This window comes from Fusarium solani, assembly GCF_023522795.1.
Source record: "Fusarium solani strain SB1 chromosome Unknown bctg00000009, whole genome shotgun sequence".
Classification (NCBI taxonomy): domain Eukaryota; kingdom Fungi; phylum Ascomycota; class Sordariomycetes; order Hypocreales; family Nectriaceae; genus Fusarium; species Fusarium solani.
The window spans coordinates 777,309-790,343 of record NW_027072144.1 but is presented as its reverse complement, the minus strand read 5'-3'; the positions used below and the strand labels follow the sequence as shown (position 1 = coordinate 790,343).

Here is a 13,035-nt window from a genome sequence, read left to right as displayed (position 1 = left end):
CAGTTGTGACCGAGGCTGCGACTAAATGTTTCCTTTTTAAGGTTATTCTACGTTAGGCTGCTAGGTGATGACAACCCTGAGCTTTTTGTTGAGTTGCTTGCATTCCTTTAACATGAGCGGTTTCACTGTTTTTAATATGGAGATGCACGAGTGTCGCTGGGGAAGCCCCTCTGCCTACCGACGAACGATGTAAATCCCTAGAAAACATACTACCTCTAGGCATCAGATTCACGTGACTGCGACTAACCAAAATTCAATACGTCCAAGGTAACTGTTTTGGCACCCACATGGCCGGTGATGCTTCTGGCTCAACCGTTTTGCTGCCTCTGGTATGGTATTACCTGGTTGCTGGTCTCGCGCGCAGTGCCCACACTTACTATAAGACGCAAAGCTCTTGGGTTGAGCTTTTGTTGTATATGATGAGGTTTTCGGTGTTGGTAGTGTTGGCGAGCAGGTCGGGATCGTTATGGTGTGAGGGATCTTGGATGAGCATGTCGTCCGAGGCTGCGGCTTCGGTGTGAAGAAATTGCATAAGAGGGATAACTCAGGCTAAGTACATGGACCATCGACGACAGCCAGAGTTATAGCGAGGTCGCCAGCAGACTGCCCCTCGATAAGGTTGTCCCGGACCACACTAATTACAGTGCAACCGAGAATAATTCCATAGGTGCCCAAGCCAATGCATATCGGCAGTTGTTAGCTGCTGGTTATATATATCGACATAGTGTGACCGCAACGGAATCCAGCGCAGTCGATGCCGGACTCAATAAAATCATAAATGCAGGACACGGAGCGCGGCATCGCATATAGTAACGTAGTGAACTAAGATCTGGTTACCAGTTACGTTGTGCATACAAATGCCGATGAACCCGAGCCTCGTCGATGATAACGCGGTGTTATCAATGACTCGGTTATTAGTCGAGCCAACCATGAGAAACCCGTACCGTCCGCCGCCAGCGAGCCTGTTCTCAATCACTCGAGCGTTTGGACCACCGACTACCGCCCTGTTCGCACCGAGAAGTGGCTGAACTGTAAGTCGGTGATTAGCATGTCCTCTAATGGCTCTCCCACCGAGCTGACCAGAAACGGCGCTGTGTCAAATTTAGGCTATATTGTGTAGATACCGGAACCACTTAGGATAAAGGAGCAACTTATAATAGTAAGGGTAGTGGTACGAGAATGGCGTCGAGCCCGACCAAAGCAGTCTCGCCTTTCTTAATTGCCAGCTGCTTGGCGTAGGTGCCGCCTTTAAGAAGGATCTGATCCTAGCAACAGGCAGCGTCGATCGCATCCGGAATGGACTGGCAGAGTCGGACGTGTATGGTGCGACAGTCCTTGTTATGGTATTACTTGCTCGCTGCATGGTCTCTGGCACTGCGTTTCATGTCGGTACCGAGGTGTAGGCAACGCGGCTCATCCATCCTATTGCACTCTTACGCTTATGTTTGTCCCATAGATGATAGAAACGTCAATCTTTCCACTTGAATAGGGCACCGCCCCAGGACTATAAATGTTAGTAGCTAACACGTTGTGATGTCGAGGAAGTTGATAGACCTTTGAGGCCGGCGGAATGGCCAGAGCTTGTGAAGGGTGTAGCAGTGACGAGGTCAACCAAAAGGGTCTCGAGGACTACACAGTTGAGCTTTATGATGCCCAAGCTACGGAGAGAGATATGTGAGTAGAATTGGCAAAGTGCGGCAAGCTTTAAGGAAGAGAAGATAAGTAATAGTCGAATCAAATGATTGGACTTGAAAAATGGTTACCGGTACATATGATCATGAGATATACCGTAATATCACCTCTCTTGTAGGGAATGAAGGTGCCGCGTTGCGTGCAGGAGATGATAGTCAATAGTATATGTTTGCGTTCGTTTCTGGGTGTTTTAACCGCAAACGAGCAATTGAGATTTGAATGCAGGAAGTCGATGCGTCATGTACTCTCATTATACTATCATTGATGACAAACTTATGCAGTGAGCCAAGACTTCTGGGACTAACAGTAGATAGATCCTCAGCAGGTATGAGCCTCTCCAGGTTTCACGTGGATCGACCTCGCTTCAAGCTGTTGCTTCCTTAATTTGGCATAACGTAGGCCGCACGCATTGCACAACGTCCTCGCTCCATCAGGACCCCGTCGCCATTCGGGTGTGTCAACTCGGTTGCAATTATGACATTGGTCAAGGGGAGCCGCACGCTATCCACGTGTGAGTTTTTTTTTTTTCTTTTCTCCCTCAAATGATTGAACCTACCCTCAATCGCGTGCTGGCCTCTGTCATACCATGTTGGGGCTTCATCGCATCTCCGTGCATGGGCTCATCGTGATCCTCCTCGTACGGGCTCTTCATCTTGGCTGCTTCACGAGCCCGCTCGTTCTGGCTCAATGCTTGCAACAGACTCCTTACTTGCTCCAAATGCCGCTCGATGCGCTCGACGTTGCCGAGCATATCGCTGATATCCCGTTCTGTCGGTAGTCTACTCAGGATGGGGTGAGCTCCATGCTGCTCTTGAGTGATTCGGGTATATACTTCGGAGAAGTTAAGAATCTTGTGGGAGCAGGAACCGATCTAAAGTCAGTTAATATTGCCGCCCTTCTATGCGAGCTTATTTCGACATACTTGGCTTAAAGAATCTTGGTAGCTCCAGCTTTCAAAGTGCTTAGTCACGGTAGCATCATGTCTAGCTCGAGGAGCACACACTCCCTTTTCCGTATCGGGAGGTTCCCATGGATTATAGGGCTTTGAGACATGGGGCGGAACCGCGTGCTTGGGAGAGATCCGAGAAACGGGCAGACGCATTTGACTAGGAGGTTGTTGGCCAGGTTGATAAACACGCGTAGGAGGCGGCGGCGGATGAGGAAGCGTATACACCACGTTGAAGGGATAGTGAGCCCGCGGAGGCCTCTGCTGTTGAGGATGATGTTGCTGGGGAGGAATGTGTGGGCGGAGCGAAATTTTGGTTATCCATTAGGTGGTCCTGAATGGTATGTCGATGACCGCCGGGCATGAATTGAGAAGCGATACAACACCAAGAAAAGAGGGAAAAGAGCGAAGCCAGTAGGCGATTTCAGTCATAACGTTAGTCTGCAGGAGATTCGAGAACAACAGGAGGAGGGTATCGCCGAAACCCGGCAGAAGGAGGAGAAGGCACAGGTCCGGACCGCTCGCAGCCTCGTCATACAGGAGATGAAGAGAATGAAGGATCAATGGCGGCAGGATAAAGAGATCACTGTCAACGGCGTGAAAAGGAAGGCATCGTGGGCTCAGTGGCTGGAGCACACAGGGAAGGATGTTGAGTATTATTCTATGGAGACACAACGCTCGGCTATGCACCAGATGCTTACCCAAAAGCCTGACAGCTTTATGATAGATACGCAACTGCCGCGAGAAGTCAACGAAGCTATTCACAACGCTAGTTTTGCTCCGAAACCCCTCAGCTCGATGGACTGGACCGCTCTCGCAGGAAGTGACGATAGTGTCACTTTCCAGCTCGATCCGGCTCTTGCCGACGAAGAAGAAGAAGAAGAGGAAGAGGAAGATGACGATGAACTCCCTCTATTTGAACCTCTTCGACATCTACAGCAGATACCCTCGTCACCGCTGGTTACAGCCTCATCGCCGCGGCTGCCGTCTTTGCCACCTGAACCCCCCTCCACGCCGTGCCCGATACGGGCTCAACACCACATATCAGGAATACTGAGGATCAAGAGCATCGTCACGCAAGCAAGAGCCGCACGAGAAGCCAGCCCGAGGGGCTGAAGAGACGCTCTCACAGCCAAATTTGTATGGCGAACCGTCCAGAAAGGCGGCGGCCTTGGAGGCTTAGGCGGCGGCCTTGGAGGCTTAGGCGGCGGCTTCTATCATAGATGTTATCAATATCATCAATATCATCACATCAGGAATCGCCAATTGCTTCAACTGTTGGAAGAACTGAGAGTTCCCCCTAAGCTTCAGGATCAAGATTAAAGTTTGAAGTCCTACGATGAAGGTTCAAAGTCCTAGATGGGATCATTCAAAGATATAAGGCCCCAAAGGGCCTCTCATTGAGATTATAAAAAAAAAAACTTAACGAAGAACAATCACAATCACTACAACAAGAACTACCTTTTGTCAAGTGCACTCAGCATCCCTGCGCGACACAACAACAGTTGCCAGTTTGATTTGTCCTGGAGACCCCTTCTTGATGACACCTTTGAAGCGGGGATCATTTTCAGAGAGCCCTGACATTAGCATCACAACCGGCGCGACAAAGCGAGCTTGTACAGAGTCTGCGAGGCAAGTTTGGGTCCCTACTAGGCTCTTGAACTATCGACTAACCCAGACGGCGCGCTCTTGAGGCCGGGCTTTCCTGGCCACCTTCCGAGTCAGGGAATCCTCTCGAGTGCTGGTGGCCGAGTTTGTAGGTCTTGCCTTGGAAACCCGTTGGGAGCTGCTGAGCGCCAGATCACGTCGTGATCATGCCGAGTCCATACCGGGGATCGGGTTGCCGAAGCACTCGGTCAACCTCGGCGGGGCTGAAGACTTGCTCGAAGATGTGTCGATCGGTGGGAGCGCTGCCATCGTCCTTGCTTGAACTCGATGAACTCGAGGATCCAGCCCGAGGCTTGGCTTTGGAGCCACTCTCGTTCTTGGTGATCCCATCGAGAATATAGCGCGTCGTGCTTTGAAGGGGGTTCTCGAATACGAAAACCACATAGGCAAATTGACCGCGAAGATCCGGGTCAAATAGAAAGACATCCCGCCAAAGCTCCGCCAACTCTTGAGGTGGGTTGCGATAACCGCTGCCCAAGCCAAAGTCGCCAATGACCACACGATCATATCCATTGTAGAGGCAGATACGGAGCGCGCCACGGAGCTTGTCGCGAGTCATCTCGCGCTCCTCCGCAAAGGAATACTTATGGCCGTTGTTCTTGAGTTTCGGCCACCGGGTTGGTGGAACCGACACAACAGGTAGGTCAAACCAGCTGTCCAACCTATCGTAGCGGTCATGAGGCCCGCGACAAACTACGACAACATCGGACAGGATGCCGCCCTGCGATGGGATAGGGTAGTTGTTTGGTTCCGGCGAATTGGGCCAAGGTGTGTTGAGAGTGGCTGAGAGGTTACTTCGTCGGCAAAGCTTCTCTTCATATCCGACACGACCAATCTCCCAATCTCCCCCAGGTCTTCGTTCATTGGCGGCACAGATGAAAGGAATTCGCACACGGGGGCCACCGACTGCCTCGCTCGCTTGCGTATCCATTGCAGCGTAGGCAAGGGCCTTCATGACCGGATCGCCAACCTCGATTCTGAAGGAGGGCGGCCGGGTACTAGGTTTTGAACGCTGAATGGTGAGCTGTGCGATAGGTTGCCGATAAAGGTAGGAGTAAGGTGGAAAGATGTCGCCGTAGTTCTTCTTGACAAGTGGGATGAAATTCCTTTTGGTATCGGCTGCGACTTCGGAAGGCCGTACCCGGCTAGATCTGGGTGGAGCCATGGAGAGGGCAATTATCAACCAAGCTGGGATGGAAGTGACGTCGTTACGAGTAACAAAATCGTAGTTAGATACTTCGTGGTCAATGATTAATGATGAAGTGAGGCTATATAGAGAGGTTTCAAAGAAGCTTCGCCGGCCAAGAAAGAGAAGCTGAAAGTGAGCAACAGCGATTTGAGTGAGCACGGAAGAGCGGTGCATTGATTCATGCTGAAGGGTGGCGAGGCCCTTATATGCACATTGGGCAGTGAGGCTGAAAAAGCAACACGGTGGAGGAGTCTGTCACCAGACAAATTCAATGTCTCAGTCTGGTTAACTGGCTGCTCCAGCACAAGAGAGAGGGGAGGGATGGCACAGGCTGTGTGACCTACTATGTCTAAGTTCTGAACCACTTGTTTAGGACAGACTCGGCCAGAGGCGAGCCTGCAGGCCAAAAAACGGAGAGAGGAGAAAGAAACCAGCATGGCTTTTACGGTTACGAGAAGACGTAGGTACTGAGATGGGATCCGTCGCTTGACGACCGAGCCTAACAAAGATATACTCTGTACATACAACTCGGTACAAGCAACAAAGTGCACAGCGCAAAGCCAGACATGGCAACGCAAAGCAAATGCAAGGCCAGACGAATTAAGACAAGCCAAAAGCAGGGACAAGGACAGGACCAATCAGAAAGAGGGCCCAGGGACTAGGGACTATCAGTCGCCAGCCGCGGGTACCAGATCGTGACCACCGTAGACGTAGGGGCGCCGGCATCCAAGTTGACGGAACCAGGGTGGGATACACTGAGTGTCAACTGTCGGGAACCGTGGAGCAGCTGCAAGATCTCACGGGAACGCAGACGACGCCGCCATTTCAGACGGGGCGAGTAATCATGCTGGTTGGGTAGTTTGACGATCGGGGTCGGGAGCATTGCGATATCCATCGGCGGGCGTCAGACATGGTGGCCGGGATCTTATTGCGAATCAAGATCTGTGACACCCCTTCATCTCGCCTGCTCGAAGTGTCCAAGCGGACAGTCGGGGCTGCGGAGCAGTTGTGGAAGACAAGTGTGTGGGTGGGGGGATACGTGACGAGGAGGCTCGGCGATGAGTCCGAGCACACGGAAGAGTCGAGAGACTGTGCGTTAGGAAACTGAGGGTATAGGAAGCTCGAGGTCACAGTCAGCACTACTCGATCTCCACCTCGCCTGGCGCAAGAGGCGGAAAAGGTGAGGAGTGCGCAATCGATCGGTTCACGATGTGAGACATGGAAGACCGCATCGGGCCCAGTCACGATGCTAGGTTTAAGACAGTGACGTAGCCGGCGCTCGAAATGGTGAGGGAGATGCGATGTAGACTTTCTTTTTCCTCCCGAATAATGTCGGGGCTTGAAAACTTGGGAGGAAATCTACGGTCGCACATTACCACATGGGTGACAAAACCACGTACGAAAATGACTGGAGCTATTTCGCACATAGGCTTTAGGCGTTTTTATATAGGGCTACAGTATTGATATGGTAGCGCACTGTTTCTAATGTAGCAGAGCTGATGCCATACCAAGCGGTGCTGATGCCATTCCATCGGCGCCGAAGCTCCGATAATGCCGGTTCAGAGGGGCCGGGATGTTGCAGCTGGAAGCCTTGGAAGGAGGTATGAACTCCGACCTCTACCACGATCTCGACCCCCTGGTCTGCGTCTCGCACAATGCCGAGGCCCCGTAAGGACTTGGAGCGCGTCAAGGACTTGATCCTCGAGCAGCGGCGAGAAGGACTATCCATTGACACTATATGTGCCCATCTCCGCGACGATGGGCACGTACTCGACGTCAGAACCCTGAAAAGGAGGTTAGCGGAATGGGGTGCCCAGGAGTACTCCCCCCTTCACTTTAAGATTGATACCAACACCTTCGTCGAGCTGGTCAAAGGCTACTTCTACCGATACGGATATAGCGACACTTCCATCGTCCGTGATCTCAAGCGACGCGGCATCGAGATCTCCGAGCGGACTGTACAGGAGTATCGTCTGAAGCATGGCATGAAGCGGCGCTTCCGAGATCTGGCTGAACGACAGGAAGCTATTCAAAAAGCAAGAGAGTTCCTCTTCCAAGACGACCGTCAGTCTTCCAGCATCAGAGGATTTGGCAGGGGGTATCTATACCATTACGTCCGCATCCGTGCCGGCGTCCTTGTCGGCCAGAATACCTTATATCGCGAGTACCAAACGAACCCAGAGTGGAAGAAGCGGGCCGAACAAAGACGCCTTGCTGATTGGAAGCACCGGAAGGACTTCCAGGTTCCTGGGCCTAACTTTATGTGGTCTCTCGATGGGTACGAGAAGCTCAAGAACTTCGGCTTCTCTATCTACGCCTGTATCGACACGTACTCCAGAGCCATCATCTGGATATATGTCGGCAGGGGGAACATGACTGCGCTGAGTTCACTCAAACAATTTCTACGGACTGTGTCGTACTCAGGGGTCCGCCCCCTTTTCACCCGCTCGGATCATGGTATCGAGACTCCTCTTTGGGCCGGAGCCCAGGCGATTCTCGCCGACCTTGATCAGACAGAGCTTCGGTATACCACCGAGGATAACGACCAACGAGTCCACAGGCAGGGAGCGAGACTGAGCTCCTGTCATATCTGGGGCCCAAGCACATCTAACCAACGGATCGAGTCTTGGTGGGAAAAGCTCCTCAAAGGTGTCAGTCAGCGCTGGATCGCGTTCTCACACGAGCTGATTGATAGCGGCCTCTTCCAACCAAACCGTCTTGCTCACCAGATCGCGATGTATGCTCTCTATGGACCCATGATCCGTCAAGAGGTTGCGGACTTCACGGAGATGTGGAACGGCTATCGCATCTGGCCATAGAAGAATAGGGAGCATCTCGTCGCTGGGATCCCGATGGATCTGTATAATACAAGCGAAGTGGAGAACTGGGCAGTCCATCTAGGGCCTGCGGCTCGAGATGGGCTTGCCCAGATGATGACCGCTGTCGATTCTATCGATATAGACGATCTGCTTGACCCAATAACAACGGACTGGTGTGATCAACAGCTCCGGGATCTTCAGTTCGACGGCCAGCTAGATGGGGAGCTTGATCATAAGCGGCCACACCTCGCGGTCTACTTACGGCTTAGAGACAAGATTCAGGTTCATCTCGACTACGGGGCAAGTCCGGTGCTGAGCATCCCAGAGAGTCCAGTTGGAGGGCAAGAGAGATTCGTACGTAAAGAAGTACTACATCGCACTCAAAAGCTAGCTGACAATGCTTTAGCTTCAGCTCCTCGAGCAGAACTACCTTGAGCCTATTAACAATAGCCCCTCCGGAACTGAGCTACCCGGCGATATTATCAATAGTGTGGACGAGCTGATGGGGGACCTGGGTCACCTTGAGCTAGAGTAGCTACTATTTCCTCGTCTGTTTACGAGGATGCCGACTACTTGGCCTCCTCGTATCAATTCCTCGGGTTCCAGCAGCGGGACCATGGGCAGTGAAGGCAGGGTCAGCCGAGAGCTCCTCATCCTCTGCCTCTACCGAGAGTGCTGAGCTTATAGAGCCTCGAGCCCGTTTCTGACCCACGCGGGTCTCGTCCACGTCGCTAGTAATAACCTCGATCTGGTCTTCTGCGCTAGCTCTCGAAGGAGGTAGAACTGGGCTCAGAGAGGGGCTCAAGGAGGGCGAGTTGAACTCGCTCCCGATTAATAAGGCTGGCTGTACCTTCACCTCGGTCTTGACTAACTCTTTCTTGATTCCCTTCTCCTTTTTGAACGGCTTTACGGCTGACCTCGCCGTCTTGATATGACGAGGGGCCGGGACTTGTGGTCGAGGAGGCAATGGCTCATAGAAAACAAGGAAAAGGAGATATCTGCCCTCTGTTTTACTGAAACGAAAAGGGCAGTCCTCGCCGAAAAGCTCTGCGACTGTCTGTCTCTCCCAGTCGAGGTCGCTCAGCTCCGTGATACCCTCTTTAATATGGGCGTTCTGAACGAGTCTCTTGTCGAATTGAAGAACAGAAGAGAGGGCAGGCTTATCCTTGAACTGAGGGAAGAAGATGCTGTCGAACCAGGAGTGGACAGGTAAAGATGGTTCCTCGTCGACGAAGGGGCGCAAAGCGACCTTCAGCAGCTCTCTAGCCAAAGACCACTGGGGCTCCTCGTCTTCGTCTAGTATTTCCCATGGGTCAGGCCTCGCAAGGAAGACAGTGGGACGCATCGAGATCTTCCGTCTGCTCTTGTTTTGGCTCTGTTTAGCCACAGCCTCACTGAGTTGCGACGAGCTCGCCCTTATGCCCCTCGCGATCCGACTCTGGGTAAGTTTGGCATCTCGATACACGGCTGAGGGCCGCGATGCTGCGAGGATACGGCCAGGGCCGTCTCCAGAGCCGGTGAAGATCGTCTGTGAGGGCGTGGAACGATCAGAGGCTGTTAGGTCGATAGACTGTATAGCGGAGGAGGTGGAAGCTGTCCCAACGTCTCGAAACGGGACTGGCGAGCTGTCGAGGATGGAGATACTCGTGGGCCAACGTCTCCCGCAATATGGACAAAGATTCGACTCTGGGTAGCTATCGCGGATGAAATCGTGGCTCCGTTGGTACGATTTAGGGGCCACGGTCTTCGGAACATCGGGACATATCTGCGATAGGACGTGATCGGGCATATCTACGTACAAGACAAGGCCAGTCACACAATCTCATGATGGATAGACCCGAGCTTACTTGGGGAATGGATGGGGATAGCCCATGACTGCTACGAGGTGGCGATGGGCTGGGTATTGATGCTGGTGTGTATGTGTGAGTGAGTGAGTGAGTGAGTGAAAAAATTGTGACGCGTCACCAGGAATTATCACGACATATTCCCTAGTGGAGATGCCATCCAAATGGAGAGATACCTTCCGGATAGTGTGCAGTACTGTAGTCTTGCAAGGGTCCACAAAATTACTAAGTATTTTAACATGGTTGAGGCTTCCCAAAAGGGTTTTGTCACCCATGTGGTAATATGCAACCGTAGAAATCGGTGAGTTTGCGTTTTGGCTTTAGCCCAGTTGAGAGAAACACGCTTGTGTGTAGGTGGACGTCTCGCTCAGTGTCTGTGAGATGCAAAGGTCTTGGGCGTCTCAACGTCGTAATCTGCCATAAATCGTCGGGGCTTCTCGACTTGGATGTGAGATCGCGAAGAAGATGAATTGTTGTTGAGGATAAGTTGCAAGAGAAAAAGAGGACCTGCATTGGTAACTGTCCATGCCGTTGAATCAGCGCTCGCAGGTGCTATAGCCCTGTGCGCCTGCCTTGCAACTTTGGTGCCTTAGCTGTGGTAAGCTTTAAGCATGGAAGGTCCGTCCCGGTGCATTGGCTTGTGCACCTGCGCACACTAAGCCGTGATCTGTATCGGGAAGCGGCCTGTTAAACCAGCCACAGACGCAACACAAAACATTCAGATGTTATTTTCGGATACTTTAATGTAAGGCTTTGGCGAGATGGAAAAAGAAAAAAAGGTCAGTTGCCCCTGAATAAGGAATCACATAAAGTTAATATCTTTAATCAAACTAGTATAACTAGCCAAATAAGAAAAAAGAAAGATAAAAATGGAAAAGAAAAGGAAGAGCCCCAAACAGTCATGAGACATGGTAAGGCTGTAACTAATGGAGCACGACAGAATGAAAGTTTTCCGTTGCCGGTGCAGGTGACAGCTGCAGATGTTGCGCGTGAGAGAGAAGTGAAAATTCGGTGCGAGGCCCCAACCGTGGATGGATTGATTACATAACAAGATGCCTCGTGGATTGACGTTGACGTGGGATGGAAGTCAAGAGATGGGAAAAAGAGACAATGAATCAAGTAATTACCTGCCGGCGATTTCGGGTGACCTGGGTGAACCCCATGGCGCGGTGACTCCAATCACCTAGCTGGTGGGGCAGACCACTTAGTGCCACATCATTTCACAGGGGAAGGGGATGAGTCGGTCCTTGCTACAGGGACCCTGTCATGAACGTTATCTGATTGGTAGCTGGTGAGCGAGACCACCCATTGCATGACCATAACCCCCTCTCGTTCCAAGATACACATCGTACCCACGTCCACACCAATGACATCTTGGCACTGGACATCCGCCGACACTTCAATCCCGGGCAAGACTATCTTGCACAGTCTGAACCAGGAAGCAATGACGAGGTGATCGATCAGCATCATGACACGAAGGGCATGCAGACCGCCATACGTATCAATGGTACGGTATTGCTCTCACATTCGTAGCATCGCTCGAGTGCCCTGTAGCCAGCTTCCAAAGCTCTCAGGCCTTGGCTTCGACGCGGAGCGGGGGAACCAGGGACCCTGATGGGATGATCTACGTTATCTCCTCTCCGGGAAAAGAGAAAACTGCGTCGATCTATTGCCGTTTTTGGTCTTGATAGAAACCCTTGTCGAAGACCCCATTGACGGCTTGTTTGACCGGCCGCAACCACAACAGCCCCGTCGGAGGGGTCTTACAAGCAGGGCGGATATGAACACACGCCAGGTTGGTGCCTAATTGCAGGCGACTGATCAAGTCGTGGCGGGGACACATGGGTACCAGACCTTCGGTGGCGCTTGATCAACAGACAAATAGAGAGGTGAGCGACCCTAAAGCCAAGAAAGCGTTTATTAAGCTTGGCCGGTTACATACCGTGGTGTGAGGGGGCAAGATATAATTGTCTTGAAGGAAGGTGCACAAAGAAATCGTAGTGGGGCAGCGAGGGGAGAACCGTCGACGAAGCAACAAGTGCAGGTATTGGTTGTACCGAGCTTCCTGTCTTACCTCACCGGTCCGAAGACCCATGGGTTGCTTGTCTACCGGCAGCAGCCAAGGCGGCAGGATGCGGTGTTTTTCTCAGCCAACGTTGCCGGAAATGCATTGACCCATGGCTGCCTGATGCTCAAACCTGCAGCAACAGCAAAACAGTCATGCACTTTGCCGTCCGAAATGCACGTTGCCTTGGTCGAGCTGAGGTGGCTTACTGGGGGGTTGCGGGGGCGCCTGATCGGCCGTGCTACGTTTGAGGGAGGCCCGAGCGGTGCTCTGTGTTGTTCCAGACGTGCATCCGAGAGAGGCCGGACCGCCGAAATGGACAAGTGGGGTTTTAATAAAAATTTATCCCGCCCAGCAGAATTAACCTCATCTCCTGAGCTGTCCGAACCCTCCAAGCCGGTCACGGCGGTGGGTCCAGACCAACCAGAGCACTCGGTAGCCACGACACCTTTATCATCTGCGATATTCTACCCGAGACAAAGGTAGACCTATAATAACACCTTAACAGTCACGCGCCTTATGACACCCTATAGCAGGTGCTAATCTGTTAAGGATCTAACAATGGGGCGAGGTACGGCTTGGAGAGCTCGGACAGCTCAGGAGGTAGTGGGTTCTGATCAAAACAGCGCATCCGCGATTAAAGGTAATCGCGATTTTATAAAAAAAAAAAAAAGAAAAAAAAATCGTAAAGTTAACAAGCTAAGCGTAAAATGGATAATTGTCAAACAGTACGTGTATTCGGTTCATTGGTTAAATCAGTGTATTCGTGTTGTGTTCGTGTTCTCGTTAAGTATCTGCCCCTGAAGGACCTG

General features: G+C 51.9%; 6 protein-coding genes across 6 annotated transcripts; 3 read left to right on the top strand and 3 right to left on the bottom strand.

Annotated features, from left to right (window-relative positions):
* Nucleotides 1-1,468: 1,468 nt before the first annotated feature.
* Nucleotides 1,469-2,794, bottom strand: MRS44_013318 (uncharacterized protein; the record flags this gene model as incomplete). Its single annotated transcript, XM_065616795.1, has 3 exons — nt 1,469-1,504; nt 2,249-2,563; nt 2,615-2,794. 3 exons carry the CDS (start codon nt 2,792-2,794, stop codon nt 1,469-1,471), a joined length of 531 nt encoding a protein of 176 aa, XP_065472867.1.
* A 182-nt stretch (nt 2,795-2,976) lies between these two features.
* Nucleotides 2,977-3,754, top strand: MRS44_013317 (uncharacterized protein; the record flags this gene model as incomplete). Its single annotated transcript, XM_065616794.1, has 2 exons — nt 2,977-2,979; nt 3,086-3,754. The coding sequence occupies 2 exons, from the start codon at nt 2,977-2,979 to the stop codon at nt 3,752-3,754; spliced, it is 672 nt and encodes a 223-aa protein (XP_065472866.1).
* Nucleotides 3,755-4,439: 685 nt separating this feature from the next.
* MRS44_013316 (uncharacterized protein) lies at nt 4,440-5,669 on the bottom strand (the record flags this gene model as incomplete). The annotated part of the gene is made up of 1 exon (XM_046277905.2): nt 4,440-5,669. One exon carries the CDS (start codon nt 5,667-5,669, stop codon nt 4,440-4,442), a length of 1,230 nt encoding a protein of 409 aa, XP_046124398.2.
* Nucleotides 5,670-7,150: 1,481 nt separating this feature from the next.
* Nucleotides 7,151-8,314, top strand: MRS44_013315 (uncharacterized protein; the record flags this gene model as incomplete). The annotated part of the gene is made up of 1 exon (XM_065616793.1): nt 7,151-8,314. The coding sequence occupies one exon, from the start codon at nt 7,151-7,153 to the stop codon at nt 8,312-8,314; it is 1,164 nt and encodes a 387-aa protein (XP_065472865.1).
* A 33-nt stretch (nt 8,315-8,347) lies between these two features.
* MRS44_013314 (uncharacterized protein) lies at nt 8,348-8,849 on the top strand (the record flags this gene model as incomplete). Its single annotated transcript, XM_065616792.1, has 2 exons — nt 8,348-8,668; nt 8,721-8,849. 2 exons carry the CDS (start codon nt 8,348-8,350, stop codon nt 8,847-8,849), a joined length of 450 nt encoding a protein of 149 aa, XP_065472864.1.
* A 3-nt stretch (nt 8,850-8,852) lies between these two features.
* MRS44_013313 (uncharacterized protein) lies at nt 8,853-10,103 on the bottom strand (the record flags this gene model as incomplete). Its single annotated transcript, XM_065616791.1, has 1 exon — nt 8,853-10,103. The coding sequence occupies one exon, from the start codon at nt 10,101-10,103 to the stop codon at nt 8,853-8,855; it is 1,251 nt and encodes a 416-aa protein (XP_065472863.1).
* Between the last annotated feature and the right edge of the window lie 2,932 nt (nt 10,104-13,035).